At 41.0% G+C, this 23,062-nt stretch overlaps 1 protein-coding gene across 3 annotated transcripts in view; it reads left to right on the forward strand.

Moving 5' to 3' along the window:
• Window positions 1-23,062, forward strand: part of LOC136879152 (ATP-binding cassette subfamily G member 4) — a 394,853-nt gene that overhangs the window by 107,532 nt on the left and 264,259 nt on the right. For all 3 annotated transcript variants that reach the window (XM_067152906.2, XM_067152905.2, XM_067152907.2), the window contains exon 2: window positions 22,227-22,350. In XM_067152906.2, the coding sequence (XP_067009007.2) occupies window positions 22,227-22,350 (124 nt within the window). The remainder of the gene's footprint in view (window positions 1-22,226; window positions 22,351-23,062) is intronic.

The following is a 23,062-nucleotide window of genomic DNA, read 5'->3' on the forward strand; positions in this document are numbered from 1 at the left end:
ATACGCCAATTCATTCTTTATTTTATTTTTTATTTTTTTTTTTTTGCAAAAGTGGTGCCAAATTTCCCTTTCGGAGAATTAAAAGATCATGAATATGCCTTTCAATAAATGAAAATGAAATAGGTAATGATTATTAGCATCTAACAAATCGTTTTTGAGAAGACTTCTGTGTGGAATATGGAGGGGACTAGTGGAAGATTCAGTACGTCGAAAAGAGGAAGTTGACTCAGGTTCTGTGAAACTACTACGAATAAAATAATCAGTTCTCTATAGAGTACGATGAGGTGACGTCTCATGACCATTCATGAATACTTCACATCACAGCCTGCAAGATTACAGCAACCATCCTTACTCTAGCGCCCCTCTTTGGTAATGCAGCGAGAATTTCTGACTGCTAGTCTGCTGTTCTTGCAGCCGTGTATTCCAGTTTCGTATAGTTTGAGGACAGTCAGCAGAATTTGGGGATTGTTTTCGGATTTCTAAATCAGGCATGAGCATCAGCCCCTTTCATACGTGATTCACAAAGCACAGATCCTTATAAATACATTTGTTCCGTGTTTTCCTTGAAATTAACATTCCTTGACGGCGGTATTCTTAAATAAATTCTTAATTAAATGTATCAATCGCGCATTCTGTTTAATCAACGTACATAAGGGGTTAATATGCATCTAGTACATATCCTTAATTTAAAACAATATCACGATAAAACACATGTGAACTGTCAATGTAAGTCTACGTATTGTAGATAAACTAGATGCATTTTAATGAACTGTTAGTCTATGCTTAATGATATGGTGGTAACCAATCACGAATGTCACAAATTGTTGGCGATATAAAAACTTGTATATATTTTCAGATGTCAAACATCAGGTTTGCCAGTGACTGCAATGAATCTTCAACTGACGACGACAATCTAGATTTAGTTGATGACATTGATCTGAATAGAGCAAGGCCTAAAAATGAAAATAATAGTATTGTACTATAAATGTTCATTCATCCTCGTATCGTATTATTGTCACTGATTGAATTATTAATACTACCGTGTAAAAATCCGTAGAACATACTTCAAAATAAGTTGCTTTATTCGTACCTTGCATGTTGCAAGCAAATATTTCTACTTTCTTTCTTAATCTGTTTACCCTCCAGGGTTGGTTTTCCCTCGGACTCAGCGAGGGATCGCATTTCTACCGCCTCATGGGCAATGTCCTGGAGCGTGAGACGTTGGGTCGAGGGATACAACTGGGGAGGATGACCAGTACCTCACCCAGGCGGCTTCACCTGCTATGCTGAACAGGGACCTAGGTGGGGGACGGGAAGATTGGAAGGGATAGGCCAGGAAGAGGGAAGGAAGCGGCCGTGGCCTTAAGTTAGGTACCATCCCGGCATTTGTCTGGAGGAGAAGTGGGAAACCACGGAAAACCACTTCCAGGATGGGTGAGGTGGGAATCGAACCCACCTCTACTCATTTGACCTCCCGAGGCTGAGTGGACCCCGTTCCAGTTCTCGTACCACTTTTCAAATTTCGTGGCAGAGCCGGGAATCGAACCCGGGCCTCCGGGGGTGGCAGCTAATCACAGTTACCACTACACCACAGAGGCGGACATATTTCTACTTTTCAGTCCAAATGAGTGATATATTTACGACAAAATATTACATTCTGTAGAACACAACAATCAATCAATCAATCAATCAATCAATCAATCAATCAATCAATCAATCAATCAATCAATCAATCAATCAATCAATCAATCAATAAATTAAATACAGTATAAAATAATTGGGAATGGTGCTGACATCTAACGGCAATATTTATTGCTACGTGACCGTTCGCGCAGCTGAGAATCGGAAACCGTTTCCAACTATTCCTAATCCACGCATGCTCTCTTGTACAAATCACAAACTATCTCAGATTTGCTGCACGAACAAAGCTAATATGTTTCAGTCATGGTCATCAATCAATACTTCACATCACAGCCTGCACGGTTACTAGGCTACATCGCGTCACTCATTTTGTATAGCTAATTTCGTAAAGCAAATTTTCAGATGGCCCTCACGTGGTGGTGGTGATTATTGTTTTAAGAGGAAGTACAACTGGGCAACCATCCTCTATATGACACCAATCAGAGAGAGAAAAAATGGAAGGCGTACGACACTTTGAAAAATGAAGGTATCGGCCAAAGGAAGACAAGGGCGACGAAGGGCGTGAAAATGAAAGACTCCCTAGGCCTCCATACGTAATTACGTCGGGGTCGGAAAAGAACAAGAGTTGACCAGGTGAGGTCGGATAGGATAGATGAAAGTGAGGAGCCAGGCACAAGTAAGTGGAAGTAATGCCAGGACTCAGCTAAGGGCCCCGTGATCGCCAACGCACGCTCGAAAGTTCAGAGCCCCTGAGATCCCTTTTAGTCGCCTCTTACGACAGGCAGGATATACCGTAAGTGTTATTCTACCGCCCCCAACCACAGGGGATAGATGGTCCTCAGCCATAAGACATACCTAGTTTGTCGAAAGTGGAATAATAGTTTTAAATGAGATCATGTCCGTTTCCTTCTCTCCTGAACTGCTGGACCAATTGTGTTGAAATTTGGTACGGATACGTCTCAGATATTCATTTCAAATACGAGCCTATTCTTATTTTTCAAAAATTACGCTTCTCAAAATGGCAACGATTAAATGTACTTATTTCCTTAACTTGCGTATGTTTTAACCGTAAAAAAAAAAACAAATATTCAACAAGTGGTCAGTTATAACCATAACGTAAAGCACAGCCTGTATACCTACAATACAGGATTCTATAAAAGGGGATTTTTTTTTTCAATTCTAATGGTTCTCGAGGAAATTACGCTTCCTACGTGTAAGAGCACCCCTTCCAGAGCAGCTACAATTAATCAACAATAACATTTCACTGACTGACTGCTGTTGACTTGAACCAAATACAGCAGAGACAATACGCGACACTTCCGGATTTAGCCTTGTTAAAATGGAAGACAAGTGGCGCACCTAGTGGCTTGACCTGAAAATTCGCGCTAAATTCAAATATCAATCGAAATGTGTATACGGAAATGGATAAATAAATTACGTCTAGAAAGAAAGTCTTACTAAGATATTAACTTCAAAGTTGCTAACGCAATTCTGGATAAATGAATGAAGAATTATTTAACTGGTTATTATTTAAAGACTGAAATTAGACATATAATCAAGATGTGAATTGGACTGCTGTGAAAGGGCTTGATCCTTCATTTATGCATTACTTTTTAAGCTTTAGAATTCCTGCATGAACGTTCACGGCTAGAATTTTCTCTTTTCTCATTTAAAAACATTTAATAGCATTGTATCATCATATTAAAACACTTGTCAACAAAAATATCGGCACATTCCTTACACACGATTCAATGAATTTACATTTAAGAGCTGGACAATTTTCCTTTTGACATGAAGCCTACTAACAGAAAGAAAATCTATAAATTTAGCCTCAAAAATATTCAAACTTTCCCTATAAGCAATACTTGCCATAATGCCATTACATTAGGGTAAAGCAAATTTGCATCATCATATTGTTTCAACAAAATATGTACATTTCTTAAATCACCCATATTTTCTTCAGTGCTTGACAACGCATTACGGCATTCCAAATGGGACAACTTGGAACACAACCAGCCACACTCATATGCATATGTATTTTCCTTAATTAAATCAAACCCACAGATCACACCGAGCTCGATAGCTGCAGTCGCTTAAGTGCGGCCTATGTCCAGTATTCGGGAGATAGTGGGTTCGAACCCCACTGTCGGCAGCCCTGAAGATGGTTTTCCGTGGTTTCCCATTTTCACACCAGGCAAATGCTGGGACTGTACCTTAACTAAGGCCACGGGGAACCCTGTAAGTACCTATGTGATAATATAAGGAAGGATCTTCATTGAGGTATTCACATGAATGGCACTGTAAATTAAAACTTACAGATCTTTTGGAGGGTATTTAGGAGTTTTAGGGATGTAAGGGGGAGGGTTTATAAGTCTCTGGGAAGACCAAATTACAGCATGGTTTCCTTGTATGGGACCTCACAAGGATTATTTTATTCAAGAACTGAAAAAAAAAAGGTCAAAGAAAAGCGGCTCGATTTGTTCTGTGTGATTTCCGTCAGAAGAGTAGCGTTATGAAACTGTTGCAAAGTTTGGGCTGGGAAGACTTGGGAGAAAGGGGACGAGCTACTCGACTAAGCGGTATGTTCCGAGCTGTCAGTGGAGAGATGGGATGAAATGACTCTAAGTAGGCGAATAAATCTGAGTGGTGTTTTCAAAAGTAGGAAATATCATAGTGTGAAGATGGAGTTCAAGAGGACAAGTAGGAAGGGGAGTTAGAAATTGGAATAATTTATCAAGGGAGACGTTCTACACACTTCCAAATTTTTTGAAATTATTTAAGAAAGAACTAGGTAAGCAGCTGATAGGAAATCTGTCACCTGGCTGACGGCCCTAAAGGCAGATCAGCGCTGATAGTCTTGATGTTATTAATCGAGTATGCTCTGCCTCTTCTGCCGCCATTTATCTGTGCTAGGTGACTACAAAACCAGCCTCCCAACGACGGGCACAGCACCTAAGAAAGTAGATATGTGCAGAAAGGAGCGGTGGACGGTGTCTATTGAGGACAGGAGCTAAACAACGAGACTTTCTATTGACTGTCAGGAGTTTCAACAAATGGCTCATTGTTAGACTCAATGACTCGAAAGCTGCCTGTCTGCTGATTCATTCTCCGGATAACATAGAGAGTATTACACAACTCCAGACAACATCCGTCAGGTGTTTAAAACTCTTTCCTATGACATGAATAGTGAATGAAAAAAAAAAAAATTGCTTGCTCGACCAAATTAGGTAGTCAGTGTCACGTATATGGTACGAGTGTAAATGTGATGGAAAGTCAGGTTGTAAGTTTCCCCAAGAAGAAAAGTCCTCTGTTTTAATTAATGTGTTAATGAGGTGATAGTTCATCATGAGGAATACTGTAAGATAAGTACCATCCCGTAGTACCAGATTGAAGACCCTATTCCATATTCCTTACTCCCGGCTTTCTCTCCCCATAAGGTCCTATTTCTGTACGTATTCAGCAATGTCTAATACGTTATCTGTCAACAAGAACCTTGACATCTTCGTATCGTTTCCTTCCTTCTGTCATGATATTTATCATATAACTTAATTTTCCTTCTTGTTATTTCCTGTTTCTACTCCTGTGTTTACTGTAAATATATTTTCCTTTGTTAATGTCGTTGTTTATGTAAATATGTTTTAATAGGACTCTACAGTTTTTACTGTGTATATTTGTGTCCTTTGTAAATATTTATCTTTCATTTTAGATTAATATATTTCGTACATTGCTCGGATCTTTGTAAATCCGCGTTATGCTGTTGCTGACCCTGAATAAATAAATAAATAAATAAATAAATAAATAAATAAATAAATAAATAAATAAATAAATAAATAAATAAATAAATAAATAAATAAATAAAAGGAATGATATTCATTGGATAATAAGATTGTTAAGAAAGGTTACAAATCTCTTCACAGGGTTATTGAGAGTATTTAGGGTTTGTACTAAGGATGTAAAGTATAAGTCTCTGGTAAGACCGCAGTTAGAGTATGGCTCCAGTGTATGGGACCATCACCAGGACTACTTGATACGAGAACTGGAAACAATTCAAAGGAAAACAGTACGATTTGTTCTGGGTGATTTTCGACAAAGGAGTAGTGTTACGAATATTTTGCTAACTTTGGGCTGGGAAGACTTAGGAGTAAGGAGAAGAGATGCTCGAGTATGTGGTATGTTTCGAGCTCTCAGTGGAGAGTTGGCGTGGAATGACATAAGTAGACTGGAGCTTTTTAAAATAGGAAAGATAATAACATGAATATAAATTTGGAATTCAAGAGGAGAAATTGGGGATGAGTAAGGGCTTGGAGTAAATTATCAAGGGAAATGTTTGAAAATTTTCCAAGTTCTTTGAAAATATTTAAGAAACATGTAGGTAAACAATTGTTAGGGAATGTGCCATCTCGGCGACAGCCCTAAATGCAGATTATTGATGATTGAAATTGAAACTGAATTGTCTGCCCATGAACTCGGAAAGCAAGTTGATTTAATTTAAGGTAATTTGCCACGTTGAGTATAGCTCAGGCGGTAGAGCGCTGGTATTCTGAGCACTGCTAGGCAAGTTCGATCCAGGCTCAGTCCGGTGGTATTTGAAAGTGCTAAAATATGTCAGCCTCTTGTCAGTAGATTTACTGACACGTAAAAGAACTCCTGCAGGACAACACTGCAGCACCTCCGCGTCCCCAAAATCATAAATATGTAGTTAGTGGGACGTAAAACAAATATTATTATTAATAGATATGAATACATCGAATATACAAGAAAAAATTGAAACCTGAAATTTTAAATTTAAGACTCTGATGTGAGCAGTTGACTCAAGTGTTGTGTTGATCAATGTATCTTTTGCGTGTTCTGAGTAGGACAGTAGTGGCGGTGATGGGCAACCATTCTCTCTTAACACTAATAGGATTGAACATTGGAAGATGTCGTCGTCATGAATATGATTTTTTTAAATTCGTTTTACGTCCCTCGGACTCAGATAAGTGTTACTGTACTGACGATTCGATAGGACAGGTCTAGGACTGGGAAGTAGAGATGGGCGAAGTGATACTGCTGACTGTTTCGAGACATTCGATACGGCACACCGCACTTCCGTCTCGGACTGCTGGTTTTCCGTGGTTTCCCATTTTCACACCAGGCAAATGCTGGGGCTGTACCTTAATTAAGGCCACGGCCGCTTCCTTCCCAGTCCTAGCCCTTTCCTGTCCCATCGTCGCCATAAGACCTATCTGTGTCGGTGTGACGTAAAGCCAATATAAAAAAAAATAGCGTCTCGGACTGCAAGAGAAACAGTGCTCCTATACTCCGTACCCTGACAGTGCTTCGCGATGGCGTGGTCAAACATGAACCATGGTTCATGGCTAAGTTCACTTCACTGAATAAAGTGTTTCGACTTTCTAATAACGGTAAAATATGACGTTCATGAAATATTTAATGAGCAAATCTACAAAATACAGTATCATAAATAGGTGATGTATAGTATAATAATATCAGTACATAGTAATAAACTGCGCTTACAATGATACTACCAGCAGTGAGTTTTACAGTTAAAAGCTCAATAAAACAGTAAATAATTTGAATAATTATAACACGCTTAATGAAGTTTAAGAAGAGCTCAAAATATATATTCTATGTACAAAAGCAAACTTAACCTAATCCAATTATAAAAGCATAGTAAAATAATGATCTAAGTAAATGAACTACCTTGAATAATTATAAAATGAGTGATGACATCTAAGAAGAGTTCGAAATCGAAATTTTACGTACATTAACGAACAACCGAAACTAGTAATTACGAAAGTGTAGTAAGATAGTTAATAAAGAGGAGTGTTTCTATTGAGGTCAGAGGATAAACAAAGCACGGTCACTGTTTCTGGTTCTTTGCTTTTGTCCTTACATAGAATTTATCCTCCTAAACTTTCCCTTCTCCGTTTTCAATGCTCACCAGATTTTTCTCATTTCTCCTTTTCTTTTCGTATATCTCTTCTATTTCTCCTATTTTCAGGGACAACATACAAATAAAACAATGACCGCTTTATTGAAATAATATAATATAATGTAGTATCTTATGTAATCCGTGGTGTAGGGGAAGCGTGCCTGCCTCTTACCCGGAGGCCCCGGGTTCGATTCCCGGCCAGGTCAGGGATTTTTACCTGAACCTGGGGGCTGGTTCGAGGTCCGCTCAGCCTACGTGATTAGAATTGAGGAGCTATCTGACAGTGAGATAGCGGCCCCGGTCTAGAAAGCCAAGCATAACGGTCGAGAGGATTCGTCGTGCTGACCACACGACACCTCGTAATCTGCAGGCCTTCGGGCTGAGCAGCGCTCGCTTGGTAGGCCAAGGCCCTTCAAGGGATGTAGTGCCATGGGGTTTGGTTTGGTTTGGTTTTTTTTTATCTCATGTAATATTATATTTGTTTGTAACCGATAGACTCAAAAACTACTGAATCTATTTCGAAAATTACTTCACCTATAGGAGGGTATATTGCCAGTGAGTAACATGGGCTGTATTTTATTTTCAAAACAATTCGATAGGGGGCGAAGGGGATATATAATAACTTGTCCTGACTGACTGACTGACTGACTGACTGACTGACTGACTGACTGATTCATCATCGCCGAGCCAAAACTACTAGACATAAAGAAATGAAATGTTGGGGATACATTCATATTAAGATGTAGGTGCTCGCTAATAATAATAATTTCGTGTGGCTATTTCTAGCCGAGTGCAAACCTTGTTAGGCAGACCCTCCGATGAGGGTGGGCGGCATCTGCCGTGTGTAGGTAACTGCGTGTTATTGTGGTGGAGGATAGTGCTATGTGCGGTGTGTGAGTTGCAGGGATGTTGGGGACAGCACAAACATCCAGCTCCCGGGCCATTGGAATTAACCAATGAAGGTTAAAATCCCCGACCCGGCCGGGAATCGAACCCGGGACCCTCTGAACCGAAGGCCAGTACGCTGACCATTCAGCCAACGAGTCGGACTAGGTGCTCGCTAAGAGAGGATTTTTGGATATTCCGTCGCTAAGGGGGTGAAAAGGGAGGTGAAGTTTTAAAATGAGTGTATCTATATCTCAAAACTTTAAAAGTTTACAGATGTAAAAATTGGTAAATAGAATCTTATTTAAAAATAAGGAAACACGTTTTTTTTTCAGAAAATCCCAATAGGAGGGGTGAAAAAGGGTGAAAAAGTGGTTGAACGCCTTTGATCAGGATACCGGTACTTATATCTCAGAAACTGAAGATATTACAGACCTGAAGATGGGTACTTTTGACTCTTTTTTAAAAATTAAGAAACGTGTATTTTTTGTTTTTGAAAAATCCAATTAATGGGAGGGTGAAAAGGGGGGTGAATTTTTAAAATGAGCGTATCTATATCTCAAATCTTTGAAAGTTTACAGATGTAAAATTGGTATTTAGAATCTTCATTAAAAATAAAGAAACGTGTATTTTTTTCTTTTCGGAAAATCCCAATAGGAGAGGTGAAAAGGGGTTAAAAGGGGGTTGAATGCCTTTAATGAGGATACTTATATCTCAGAAACTTAAGATATTACAGACAAAATTGGTGTTTGGAATCTCCTTTAAAAATAAAGAAACACGTATTTTTTTGTTTTTGGAAAATCCAATTAATGGGGGGTGAAAAGGGGGTGAATTTTTAAAATGAGTGTATCTATATCTCAAAACTTTTAAAGTTTATAGATGTAAAAATTGGTATTTAGAATCTCCTTGAAAAATAAAGAAACATGTATTTTTTGTTTTCGGAAAATCCCAATGTGAAGGGTAGAAAAGGGTGAAAATGTGTTGAATGCCCTTAATGAGGCTACTTATATTTCAGAACCTGAAGATATTACAGACCTGAAAATTGGTATTTGGGAACTCCTTTAAAAGTAAACATTTTTTTTGCTTTTGGAAAATCCAAATAATGGAAGGGGGGTGAGTAGGGGGTGGATTTTTAAAATGAGTGTATCTACAGTATATCTCAAAACTTTAAAAGTTTGCACATGTAAACATTCATATTTAGATCTCCTTTAAAATAAAGGGACACGTATTTATTTTTGTTTTCTGTAAATCCCAATAGGAGGGGTGCAAAAGGGTGAATAATGGGTTGAATGCCTTTAATGAAGATACATATATCTCAGAAACTGAATATATTACAGAACTGAAAATTTGTATATGGGATCTCCTTTAAAAATAAAGAAACACGTATTTTTTTGTTTTTGGAAAATCCAATTAATGGCGGTTAAACAGGAGTGACAAATTGGGGTGAATTTTTTGAAAGAATATATCTACAGAATATCTGAGAAACGTAGAATGTTACAGACGTAAAATTTGGAATTTGGAATCTCCTGTAAATGTAAAGAAACATAGGTGATTTGTTTTTGGAAACTCCTCATAAGGGGAACTAAAAAGGGGTGAAATTTTAAAATGAGAATTTATACAGTATATCTCAAAAAAACTTAACAAGTTACAGAAGTGAAAAATGGCATTTCTTATCTCTATTAAAAATAAAGAAACGTGTATTTTTAGTTTTCGGAAATACCACTTGGAGGGGGGGGGGCGGTAAAAGTGACAGAAAATGGTGTTGAATTCTTTTAATTAGGCTACTGTTATCTCATAAATGAAGATGTTACAGACGTGAAAGTTGATATTTGGAATCTGCTTTAAAAGTAAAGAAACACGTACTCTCGGAAAATCCAATGAATGGGGGAGGGGGGTGAAAATGAAAAATGAATTGACATAATTGTACGAGAATACTTACATCTAATAAAAACTAAAGTTGTTAGGGCCTAAAGACGTGAAAATTGGTATTTGGATCTCCTTTAAAAACAAAGAAAAATCCGTTTGGGGGGGGGGGGATCATCTTGGGGACGGGAGTGAAAAGGAGTTGAATTCCTTTCATGAGGACACAAAAATAAAAAACTGAAAAAGTTAGAGTTGTGATAATTGGTATTTAGAAGATCCTTTACTATTAAAGAAACAAGTATTTTTTGCCGGATAATTTACTTGGGGGGGGGGGGGGGAGTATGAAAGTGAAGAAAAGTGAATTATTTTTATCTCAAAACTGAAGGTAATGGACGTGAACATTGGTGTTTGAAATCTCCTTTAAACATAAAGAAACACGCCTTCTTTTAGTTTTTTATGGGGGGGGGGGGGGTAAACAAACTTAACGGCGGTGGGGTGTAAAAGGTGGTGAGGCCAATTGGTTTTACTGTTCATAATGTATTTATAGGGAGCCTCCGTTGCTCAGGCGGCAGCACGCCGGACTCTCACAGCTGGGTTCCGTGGTTCAAATCCCGGTCTCCCCATGTGACATTCGTGCTGGACAAAGCAGAGGCGGGACAGGTTTTTCCCCTTATACTCCGGTTTTCCCTGTCATCATTCATTCCAACAACACTGTCCAATATAGTTTCATTTCATTTGTCATTCATTAATCATTGCCCCAGAGGAGTGCGACAGGTTTCGGCAGCCGGCACAATTCGTATTGTCGCCGCTAGATTGGGGCTTTATTCATTCCATTCTTGACCCTGTCGCATGACTGGAAACAGGCTGTAGATTTTCGATGTACTTATTCTGATCATAAACCGATCATTTTTAATCTTTCCTGGGTTCGTTTTCAAGAGCCATATTTTCCTTCGGAGAACGTTCTTAGATTACAGTAGATTCTCCTGGCATATAAATAAAAATGTAAATACATTCGAAATAAACGATAGGAATGAGATTGACCGTCCAATTGTTCACATCTATAATAAGGTCAATAATGCACGGAAGTATGTCATTCGTATCGCCAGAAATCCCGCACACTTGCCTACGCGCGACACAATAAGCATTCAATTCTAAATTTCAGTATAATACCGTAGCGAAGCACGGGTATCTTGCTAGTATATATATATATAATAGGCTAATATAGGCGAGATCGAATTTGTCGTACAACGACGAGACAAAGCTTATTTTAAGCCCCTTGACGCAAAGAACAAAACTCGATATGCCCTACCGGCCCGAAAATCATGTTCTAAGGCCCTAAAACCAACCGCTATGGAGATATTGACAACACACTACCCCTGCTCTAGGAATCGGATAAAGAAATGAACTGCCGTAACCGTGGCAACGTCAGCTCCAGTATGCTTACAGCAGCGAGATTATCTACAATATATCACAAAAACCTAACATGTTACAGACATGAACACAAATGTTTGTTTTCAGAAAATGTACTTAAGAAGTGAGGAAGGAGTTGAATTCTTTACATGAGGATACATGTATCTCAGAAACTGAAGATGTTACAGACGTTAAACCTGGTACCCGGAAACTCTTTTAAAAATAAATGAACACTTTTTTTGGAAAATCCACTTAAGGGGTGAAATAATAAAAAAGCGGGGGAATATTTAAAATGAATATCTCTTTCTTCTACAGCTTTTCCCACACCTGTGGGGTCGCGGATGCGAACTGTGTCGCACATGTGGATTTGACACTGTTTTTACGGTTGGATGCCCTTCCTGGTGCCAACCCCGTGAGAAGGGATGTAATTGCTATTGCGTGCTCCTGTTGTGGTTGGTAATGTGTTGTGCTGAGTGAATATGAAGAGGAGAGTTTTGGGACAAACACAAACAACCTGTCCCCGAGCCAGATGAATTAATCATACACGATTAAAATCCCCGACCCAGCCCGAAAACGAACCTGGAACTCTATGAACCGAAGGCCTTAACGCTGACCACTCAACCAAGGAGTGGGGCAGTTTTTAAAATAAGTATATATACAGTATATCTCGTAAACTTAACCTGTTACAGACGTGAAAGTTGGTGTTTGTAATCCCCTTTAAAAATAAAGAAACACGTACTTATTGTCTTCGGAAAATCAACTTAAGCTGGAGATCGAAAATAAGTGAAGAAGGAGTTGAATTCTCTTTGTGAGGATACTTATATCTCAAAAACTAAGATGTTACAGACGTGAAAATCGGAATTGGGAATCTCCTTTAGAAATAAACCTTTTTTTCGACTTAAAAGAGGACTGTTTATCACATGTAGAGTTCCATGTCGCATGTTTCAGAGTTAGCTCTGCCAGTAGCCTGGTTATCTTAGCCCCAAAAGGCAATACAGTACCAAAAACGTGGTTTACAAAGAGGTTCTGGCGTGAATGAAATGCAATTTTTCGGTTAGTTATTATACTTTAGGGATTTTCAGATAATGTCTTAGTACAGTATCAAGGAACAATTCATTTTTATCAACTAAACAAATCCTCGCGAGCGAAGCCGTGGGTAACAGCTAGTAATATAATATAATATAATATAATATAATATAATATAATATAATATAATATAATATAATATAATATAATATAATATAATATAATATAATATAATATAATATAATATAATATAATATAATATAATATAATATAATATAATATAATTTGATCATTTAATCCGTGCGGTTAGGGGAGTGCAGCTGTGAGCTTGCATCCAGGAGACACTGGGTTCGAACTCCACTGTCGGCAGCCCTGAAGATGGTTTTCAGTGGTTTCCCATTTTCACACCAGGAAAATGCTGGGAGTGTACTTTAATTAAGACCGCACTCGATTCGTTCCCACTCGTAGCCCTTTCCTATCCCATCGTCGCCATAAGACCTGTCTGTGTCCGTGTGACGTAAAACAAATTGTAACCAAAGAATTAATCGAGACGACCCTGTTAGTACACACAAAATTATACTTGACAATAAATGACAACACTTCACTAGTTACTTCCTATTTACTAAAGTCTCTTAACCTCACATTGGATCTTCGCTGGCAGTCTTTACCTGGGACGGGCGATCCTCCATAATCTTGATCGACAGGTTTCAACTTTCACTTCGCTTCGCGCGCACTACAGTAACGTAACACGCAGTTCCATGTTGTCGGGTTCGAACACATGTCTGTTGGCTATCACGTCGCACGACTGTTGTACACATGGCTCGACTCCAGACAAGACCGATAACTCGCACAGTCAACTCACGTAACCGCTTCACACATGAACTCTCGGCTCTCGATTCGTAACTGGATTACTCAACACTCACCACAACAATGCACAGCAATCACTCTTCGAGGCGAGCCTGCTTTTGTATATATCTCGGGATGAACTTTGAGTGTCTTCGGGGTACGGCCGGGATACGAGTGTTCTAGTTTCGCCGTTCAGGATATTTGCGGAGTTACAAGACGGAGACAATAGAAGCAAGGCCGTTACATGCCCGAAGGCTGGCCGGTAGCTTCCCAGACTAACTCGCTCATCTCTTCCAGGAAATACCAAAAGCGGCTTCAAGAGGGCTGACAGTCTGACGTAGCAATACATTTTTTTATTTTATTTTTCAATTTGTTTTACGTCGCACCAGCACAGATGGATCTTATGGCGACGATGGAATAGGAAATGGATAGGCCTGGAAAGGAAGCAACCGTGGTCTTAATTAAGGCACAGCCCCAGAATTTGCCTGGTGTGACAATGGGAAAGCACGGAAAACAATCTTCAATGACAACGGGGTTCGACCCCACTATCTCCAGAGTTCAAGCTGACTTAGACCGCGGAGCCACTTGCTCGGTGTATCAATACATTCTGCTGCGTATTATTATTATTATTATTATTATTATTATTATTATTATTATTATTATTATTATTATTATTATTATTATTATTATTAAAGCCCTTATCTGTTCTTTTAAAATTCTATTCTTCAATAAACTCTGTTTAATAGATTATGCCCAAACCACACATATTTTAGGGACTGGTCCCACAGTTGGTATATACTGTAGTTATACTATGGTTATCTGACGAGAAGTCATGTGGATTTAGGGATTATAAGTACTGCGTAATGTGTAGTTTAGTGGTCACGACTAATGTTTGTAATGAGTGTAGCCTACTTACAAGCTGCCGCGACTTCTCGTAGGACGCAGATATCATCTGCGCACTTTTTAGCGTCTGTAGAGTAACGGTTAGTGTGATTAGCTGCCGTCCTCGGGGGCCCGGGTTCGATTCCCGGTACTGCCAGAAATTTAAGAATGGCAGGAGGGCTGGTATGTGATTGAAATGGTACATGCAGCTCACCTCCAATGGGGGTGTGCCTGAAAAGAGCTGCACCACCTCGGAATGAGGACACGAGTTTACTTTACTTTTTAGCGATAGATTTATCCCTTAATGCTGAAGCGGTCGACCTCGGCAATTTTCGAGATTCGTACTGGCAACCTTTGAAACACAAACTATGAATCGCTTATGCATCGCTGTGCGACATCTGGCGTACACTTTACGTACTAGTACTGTTGTTATTTACACAGCAAATTCAAACTATAGAATTCACTCTAGAAATAAGATTCGCATCGATAAATGTAATGGAATATTATATAATGTGTGTATGACACAGTTGTTGGCTTAAGGTAACTAAGGTTTAGAAAATTCATATCGATCGATCATATTATCGATTCAATTCAGATTTCATTTCCATTCAGTTGGCAGGACTACCAGAACCGGAAGTGATCCCTGCTTACTCCTCAAACCCGTACACAAATCTATCGATAAAAAGTGCGCAGATAATATATAGTATGTAGTGATGGAGAATATGACAACGATGTCCAAAGCCATCAACTTCTATATCAAAGTCAAAGCAGCGGGGGTCTTCGTTTGTTCATTGCCTTCGATCTTTCATGGCCAGCTACTATTTGTTCACGAACAAAGGGTGGAATATTGCCAGCAAGTCATTGTTTCATTCTCGGAAACGAGTTACACCTACATTCTAATTCTTATTTCTTGTTCTAGTTGAAGCCTGTTATTGTTCTATGAAGCGAGTTCCAAGGTCCCCGTCACACAACACAGTCTTAAACATGACCGAGGTTTTCTTAATTGGACAGATTGCGACATCAAATAGACACCGACTCCTTATGGGTACTTTTCCAAATAAACTTGGTTAGTTAAAAAAAAAAGTTTGAATCTAAATCGATGGTGCAGTCAGTTAGTACTTGTTGTTCTTTCTCAAGGTAGTGGGTTCACCACTGACTAAGGTTACTGGCCTCTGAAGAACTCCTACGCAACAAAATTCCGACAATCGAAGGACGCTAAACAGATATTATTAGTACTATTAGTGTGTGTGTGTGTGTGTGTTACTTGACTTTCCTGTTGCTCCTCGTGGAGCATAGGGCTTCCATGAAACACTTCCATCTGTTCCTGTTGCTGGTTAACCTCTTCACTTTATTCCAAGTTTTTCCCACTGTTAGACATTCCTCTTCGATCGTCTTTTTCCAGGTCTTCTTCGGACGTCCGCACTTCTAGCGCCTTGGGGCTTCCAGTCTAGCGCTGTCTTTTCAATGGCTCCAGCGGGCTTCCTTAAAGTATCCCCTATCCAACGCCATTTTCTCTCCCTTATCTGCATTTCAATTGGCTGCTGGTTAGTTTCTTCCCATAGGCCTTCATTTGAAATGACATCCGACCATCTTCTGTTGATGATACGTCTTAGACAGTGAATCACGAAGACTTGCGGTTGTTTAGTCGTCTTCTGGGTAACTTTCCACGTTTCACAGCTGTAAAGCAGAACGGACTTAACATTTGTGCTAAAAAGTCGTAGCTTAATTTTTCTAGAAATGTTCTTATTTTTCTATATAGGATACAATTGAACAAAAGCACCATTTGCTTTCCTGATACGACTCTTAATGTCTTCTTCTGCTCCTCCAGTCGTTGTAACCATACTCCCAATATACAGGGCTATTCACCTAACATGTTACACGCAAATAACTTCTAAACCATTAAAGATATCAGCATTCTGTTTTCATATTCGTAAATGGTACGCAGGGTCTTGTAAAATAACGTGCTACTTAGTCTCATAGAATGATTAACAACCGAGATATTACTACTAACTACATATTTTTAAATGGAACGGCACAAATTCATACAGCTGATTTAAATGTTCATCTGCGTATAAGTTCAAATATGTAAATATTTTCAAAATCGAACAATTACTTTTTGAGATATAAGTAAGAACAGCAAGTGCTGTTTTGCACGCCGCATTAGACGGCGTGAAGTCGGGCAAGGACATATTGAGGGCAACTTGAGCTCAGAAGGCCAGCGCTCTACCACCTGACCTACTCATCCCACCATTATTATTATTATTATTATTATTATTATTATTATTATTATTATTATTATTATTATTATTATTATTATTATTAAATTGTCCTTGAATGGATGTTGTTGTAGGAAATCACGAGATTACTGCACCACAAAGTGCGGTATACTCCGATGAAATCATGAAGCGAGGCGCGGAACTTGGTCCCATGAAAGAAAATGATGAAATAGATCTTGGTAAGGAAATTTTTGAAGGCAAGATAAGCTCGGATTTTCATGTAACAGCTGAGGAGTGTCTGTGCTATTTCCACCTTAAGAAAACTGTGAGAAAATCGCAAAGAAACGTATAATAAAAGGCAAATGGAACATACCCATGATTGGGTTTGGTACAAATTTTAAGGAATTGCATCTTCCTTGTCTGGACTGCTCATGCCAAGCGATAATATTCAACTACTGCAATGCATGTGGACAAAATACTTTTAAAAATGAAGTGAACAGACAGACACTCCTCAGTTGGTATCAAAAGTCCCACCTGCAATGGGAGGTATTCGAACCACTACCATATTAATGAATAACCACTGACTATGAATTGACCTACAGAAGTCTTATGGGAAAGATGAAAGTCTGGCATTAGCGGGGATAATTCTACTCTCGGTTAGGAGCCTCGTGGTCGCCAATTCATGTTCTCAAGTTGAGGGCAGCTGGTAATTCGATATTTTTCTTCACCAGTGTCATCCGACTAGTTCTGGGAATTCTCGAAGCAATATATGGGATCGATTATACAGCCCTTTCCCTAGCTAGGGCTTATATGTATTCGTCTTGTATTTCCTTCGTTCGAAATGCTGAAATGTATGTGATTTTTCCATAATTTTTCCATTGATCTAATATTGCTGAAGTCATTAATGGACGTAACCGCTTGCAAAATACCAACGTTAAGCCTTTTCTACTTGTGTTGTGAAATTCATCCTTGAACATCGTTAGAGCTTATTTAAAAAAATAACAGTTCTTACGCTATCAGTTTACTTCACCGCAGCGTGCTCTTGCGCCTCACACTCGTTTAAAATATAAATGCCAAGCCTTCGTGTTGTTACATTGCTAATTATGTCCGGCTCCATGGCTAAATGGTTAGCGTGCTGGGGACTGAACACCTCGAAGAAGGTACTCCAGTACGCCCACACCCTCCACTTCTGGGGAAGGTACTCCAGTACGCCCACACCCTCCACTTCTGGGGAAGGTACTCCAGTACGCCCACACCCTCCACTTCTGGGGAAGGTACTCCAGTACGCCCACACCCTCCAATTCTGGGGAAGGCACTCCAGTACGCCCACACCCTCCAATTCTGGGGAAGGTACTCCAGTACGCCCACACCCTCCAATTCTGGGGAAGGTACTCCAGTACGCCCACACCCTCCAATTCTGGGGAAGGTACTCCAGTACGCCCACACCCTCCAATTCTGGGGAAGGCACTCCAGTACGCCCACACCCTCCACTTCTGGGGAAGGTACTCCAGTACGCCCACACCCTCCAATTCTGGGGAAGGTACTCCAGTACGCCCACACCCTCCACTTCTGGGGAAGGTACTCCAGTACGCCCACACCCTCCACTTCTGGGGAAGGTACTCCAGTACGCCCACACCCTCCACTTCTGGGGAAGGTACTCCAGTACGCCCACACCCTCCAATTCTGGGGAAGGTACTCCAGTACGCCCACACCCTCCACTTCTGGGGAAGGTACTCCAGTACGCCCACACCCTCCACTTCTGGGGAAGGTACTCCAGTACGCCCACACCCTCCAATTCTGGGGAAGGTACTCCAGTACGCCCACACCCTCCAATTCTGGGGAAGGTACTCCAGTACGCCCACACCCTCCAATTCTGGGGAAGGTACTCCAGTACGCCCACACCCTCCACTTCTGGGGAAGGTACTCCAGTACGCCCACACCCTCCAATTCTGGGGAAGGTACTCCAGTACGCCCACACCCTCCAATTCTGGGGAAGGTACTCCAGTACGCCCACACCCTCCAATTCTGGGGAAGGTACTCCAGTACGCCCACACCCTCCACTTCTGGGGAAGGTACTCCAGTACGCCCACACCCTCCACTTCTGGGGAAGGTACTCCAGTACGCCCACACCCTCCACTTCTGGGGAAGGTACTCCAGTACGCCCACACCCTCCAATTCTGGGGAAGGTACTCCAGTACGCCCACACCCTCCAATTCTGGGGAAGGTACTCCAGTACGCCCACACCCTCCAATTCTGGGGAAGGTACTCCAGTACGCCCACACCCTCCACTTCTGGGGAAGGTACTCCAGTACGCCCACACCCTCCACTTCTGGGGAAGGTACTCCAGTACGCTCACACCCTCCACTTCTGGGGAAGGTACTCCACTACGCCCACACCCTCCACTTCTGGGGAAGGTACTCCAGTACGCCCACACCCTCCAATTCTGGGGAAGGTACTCCAGTACGCCCACACCCTCCAATTCTGGGGAAGGTACTCCAGTACGCCCACACCCTCCAATTCTGGGGAAGGTACTCCAGTACGCCCACACCCTCCACTTCTGGGGAAGGTACTCCAGTACGCCCACACCCTCCACTTCTGGGGAAGGTACTCCAGTACGCCCACACCCTCCACTTCTGGGGAAGGTACTCCAGTACGCCCACACCCTCCACTTCTGGGGAAGGTACTCCAGTACGCCCACACCCTCCACTTCTGGGGAAGATACTCCAGTACGCCCACACCCTCCACTTCTGGGGAAGGTACTCCACTACGCCCACACCCTCCACTTCTGGGGAAGGTACTCCAGTACGCCCACACCCTCCAATTCTGGGAAAGGTACTCCAGTACGCCCACACCCTCCACTTCTGGGGAAGGTACTCCACTACGCCCACACCCTCCACTTCTGGGGAAGGTACTCCAGTACGCCCACACCCTCCACTTCTGGGGAAGGTACTCCAGTACGCCCACACCCTCCACTTCTGGGGAAGGTACTCCAGTACGCCCACACCCTCCAATTCTGGGGAAGGTACTCCAGTACGCCCACACCCTCCAATTCTGGGGAAGGTACTCCAGTACGCCCACACCCTCCAATTCTGGGGAAGGTACTCCAGTACGCCCACACCCTCCACTTCTGGGGAAGGTACTCCAGTACGCCCACACCCTCCACTTCTGGGGAAGGTACTCCACTACGCCCACACCCTCCACTTCTGGGGAACCTCATGGCACTCAAGTTCATTCAACCTACACAAAAGACTACCAGGTCAATTCCTGGGGGCACAGAGCTAACTAACACAGTATATGAGCCGAGGTTAATGATTGCTTTTACCTTCCACGCCTCCAAGAGACTTCATAGATTTTATGAAGACATCTTCGGTTTACATATGGGAGATAATCTCCTTCACCCAGATAGCAAGATTTAAATCTCCCATGAAAGAACGAGTGATGGAAATCTTGCCAACCAGATGGGAAGGCAGACTTGGGTGATGGATCAACGTTCGTAACCAGCAACCTTACACTCTTGGCTTGATGTAGTACTGCTCTCTGCCGATTAATAGTATCATTGTCCTAGACAGTTATAGTGAATAACTTTGAACCAGGAAGTGATTATCCTCAAGGGAATGGGATTAAGCGCCCCTAATGGAGTCGAAATTCATGAAGCAGGAATCCTCGTAGTGAAGGCGAATCTTTCTTTAGCGGAAGATCGCGGAGAAAGTTAACGAACGATGAAGGTAAACCACTATATAGTGATACCTCAAGGTTGGCAATTACAACACTTGATATCAAACGGCTTCTGGAATTTCAGGTAGAGGAGGAAGAGGCAAGGATCTACCGAAGAGTTGGCGTCAGAGAGAGAACGGAATGCCTTTCACCTAGGGCCAACACAATACTCATTGCGCTGTTGGAAAATGTAAACATCGCATAGGCGTATCACCAGAGGAGGAAGATTGGTGGTAATTATTCTTTTAAGGGAAAGTACGGGGAGATAGACTACCCATTCTTTTTCTCAAACTAAACAGGTGAAGAGAAAGTGAAGTCTTATCTTTCGAAGAATGAAGGTGTCGGAAAAAGGACCACGAAAGGGGTGAAAAACACAACTCCCTGGCCACACAAACCTAATACAATTGGCGACTTATTATTATTATTATTATTATTATTATTATTATTATTATTATTATTATTAGGCCCTATTTTTGAGCGATTTGGCCGTACGGTGAGGGTTGCGTAGCTATGAACTTGCTTTCGAAAAATGGTGGGTTCGAATCCCACTGTCGGCAGCCCCGAAGATGGTTTCCGGTGGTTTCCCATTTTTTTACACTCAGTAAAATGCTGAGGCTGTACCTTAATTTCCCATTCTAGACCTTTCCCATCCTTGCGTCGCCGAAAACTTAAATAAATAAATAAATAAATAAATAAATAAATAAATAAATAAATAAATAAATAAATAAATAAATAAATAAATAAATAAATAAATAAATGTGTAATAGCCCTTTCCTATCCTTGTGTCGCCGAAAACAGTAATAATAATAATAATCGTATGGCCTCAGCTACCGTTTGCAGACATTTCGATTTGACGCCATCTGGCTGTCTGCTCGTCAATTTCGACGTTCCGGTTTACTCTGTCTGCCATCTAGCGGACCTAGAGTAAACCGGATCTCTCTTGGGCGTCTATGGCTGAGATTTAATTAATTTTGTCGGGTAAATACCAAATGTATCACCAGAGATCTTTTACATGCCGACATCGTACGACATGGAGTGTCGATTGGACTTTTTCCGCCCTTCAAAAATCCGACTACCTCTGCCGGGTTTGAACCCGCTAACTTGGGATCCGGAGGCCGACACTCTACCACGGATCCACAGAGGCAGCTGCCGAAAACAGTTATATACTAGTATTACTGTATCAGTATTGGAGCCCGCCTGGTGGCTATGATCGTTGACGCGTCAAGTCCACATGGTCTCACAGCATATTTAGCCGGTTCGAGGCCCGTTGTTCGAAAAAAAATGTTCACCATTAGATTGTTGGCCTGAGGGGTAGGAGAGGTGGCGGTATACTATTTCTAGTCACCAGATTGCGTGCCAAAAGATTAGATTCAATTCTAAACCTCTTGCAGTGTTCACATGGAATGAGGGCAAATGACGCTGTTGATGGTCATTCATCCGTCGGATGGAGACGTTAAGCCTTGAACAGATTCTTGGTGCTATTCGACAGGAGTAGCCTATGTGCCGGCACCGCTATTCACCCTCTCTCCCTTCCTACTATCATATGCCACGTCTTTCATTTCATCTCATTCACTCCTCTGATGAGATTGACGTCAGGAAGGACATGCGGTGGTAAAAACTGGCTACAAAGTTTCATCTCACTTCATTCCCAACCTCGTAGAGAAACGGGACGAGGGTTGGACGTACTGTGCCAGTATTGGAATTATTTTATCAGTCAGTCATCATTATAACAATACTTCTTCTACATCACAATACAGGTTTCTATTTGAAGTGTTATACAGCTGTTAACCAAATCAAATTATTCGTTGCAGATGAGCAAAAACCTGATGATGTGCGCTCGAGGCGCTGACGATGGCACGTTACAGCATCCAACCACCTCAATTGATGTGGAGTTCCGAAATCTTACTTACACCGTTAGCAACTGGAGAAACAGGGGTAAGTCTTTAAAACCATTAAAATAATGTTAATAACATTTGCAAGTGAAACGTCTTATTTCAAATATCTGCAACTTGTATAGTTTTTTAAAAAAAGGACGCATCCTGCTTTTCTTCTTCTGTAGTAGGCTAATAACTGGCGGAATTATTCGTTCTTCGTACTGTCTTTCGATAATTAAAAAGTTTTCATTTGCATATGAGAAAATTTTTCCTTGATTCTTAGTATGTCCAGAGAAATACTATGGAAAGATGCTCCTAATTTCTTTCTCTTTTGAAGTTTCTTTTACTTCACACGCTACCAAGCGGCAATTATAGCAATCTGAAACATTTCACGCTCATCGGTATTGGAGGTCTGATATTATCGCGATATTATCAGAATGCAAAGTTGAGAACTGTGGATGTTATGACATGTAGATTGTCAAACGAGCAAGCATATAAACCGAGACGGGACTGCTAGGGAGTTGTGTTAAATGGAAAGTGACTAAAAATGAGACATATGGAGAAAACACTGCCCATACTAGACGATCCAATAACTAGGGATGAAGTACAACAGACAATAAAAATTGGAATCGGGAATTACTCAAATTTTGGAAAGAGTTAGATAACAACAATCATATGCCGAGAATAATAACTAAACTATTTAACAAAAATGTGTTGGTAGGAAAACATCAAGATCTTGGAAAGAAGATGTAATACGAGGGCTGTTAATAAAG

The sequence above is a fragment of the Anabrus simplex genome, chromosome 8 (assembly GCF_040414725.1).
Source record: "Anabrus simplex isolate iqAnaSimp1 chromosome 8, ASM4041472v1, whole genome shotgun sequence".
Lineage (NCBI taxonomy): Eukaryota > Metazoa > Arthropoda > Insecta > Orthoptera > Tettigoniidae > Anabrus > Anabrus simplex.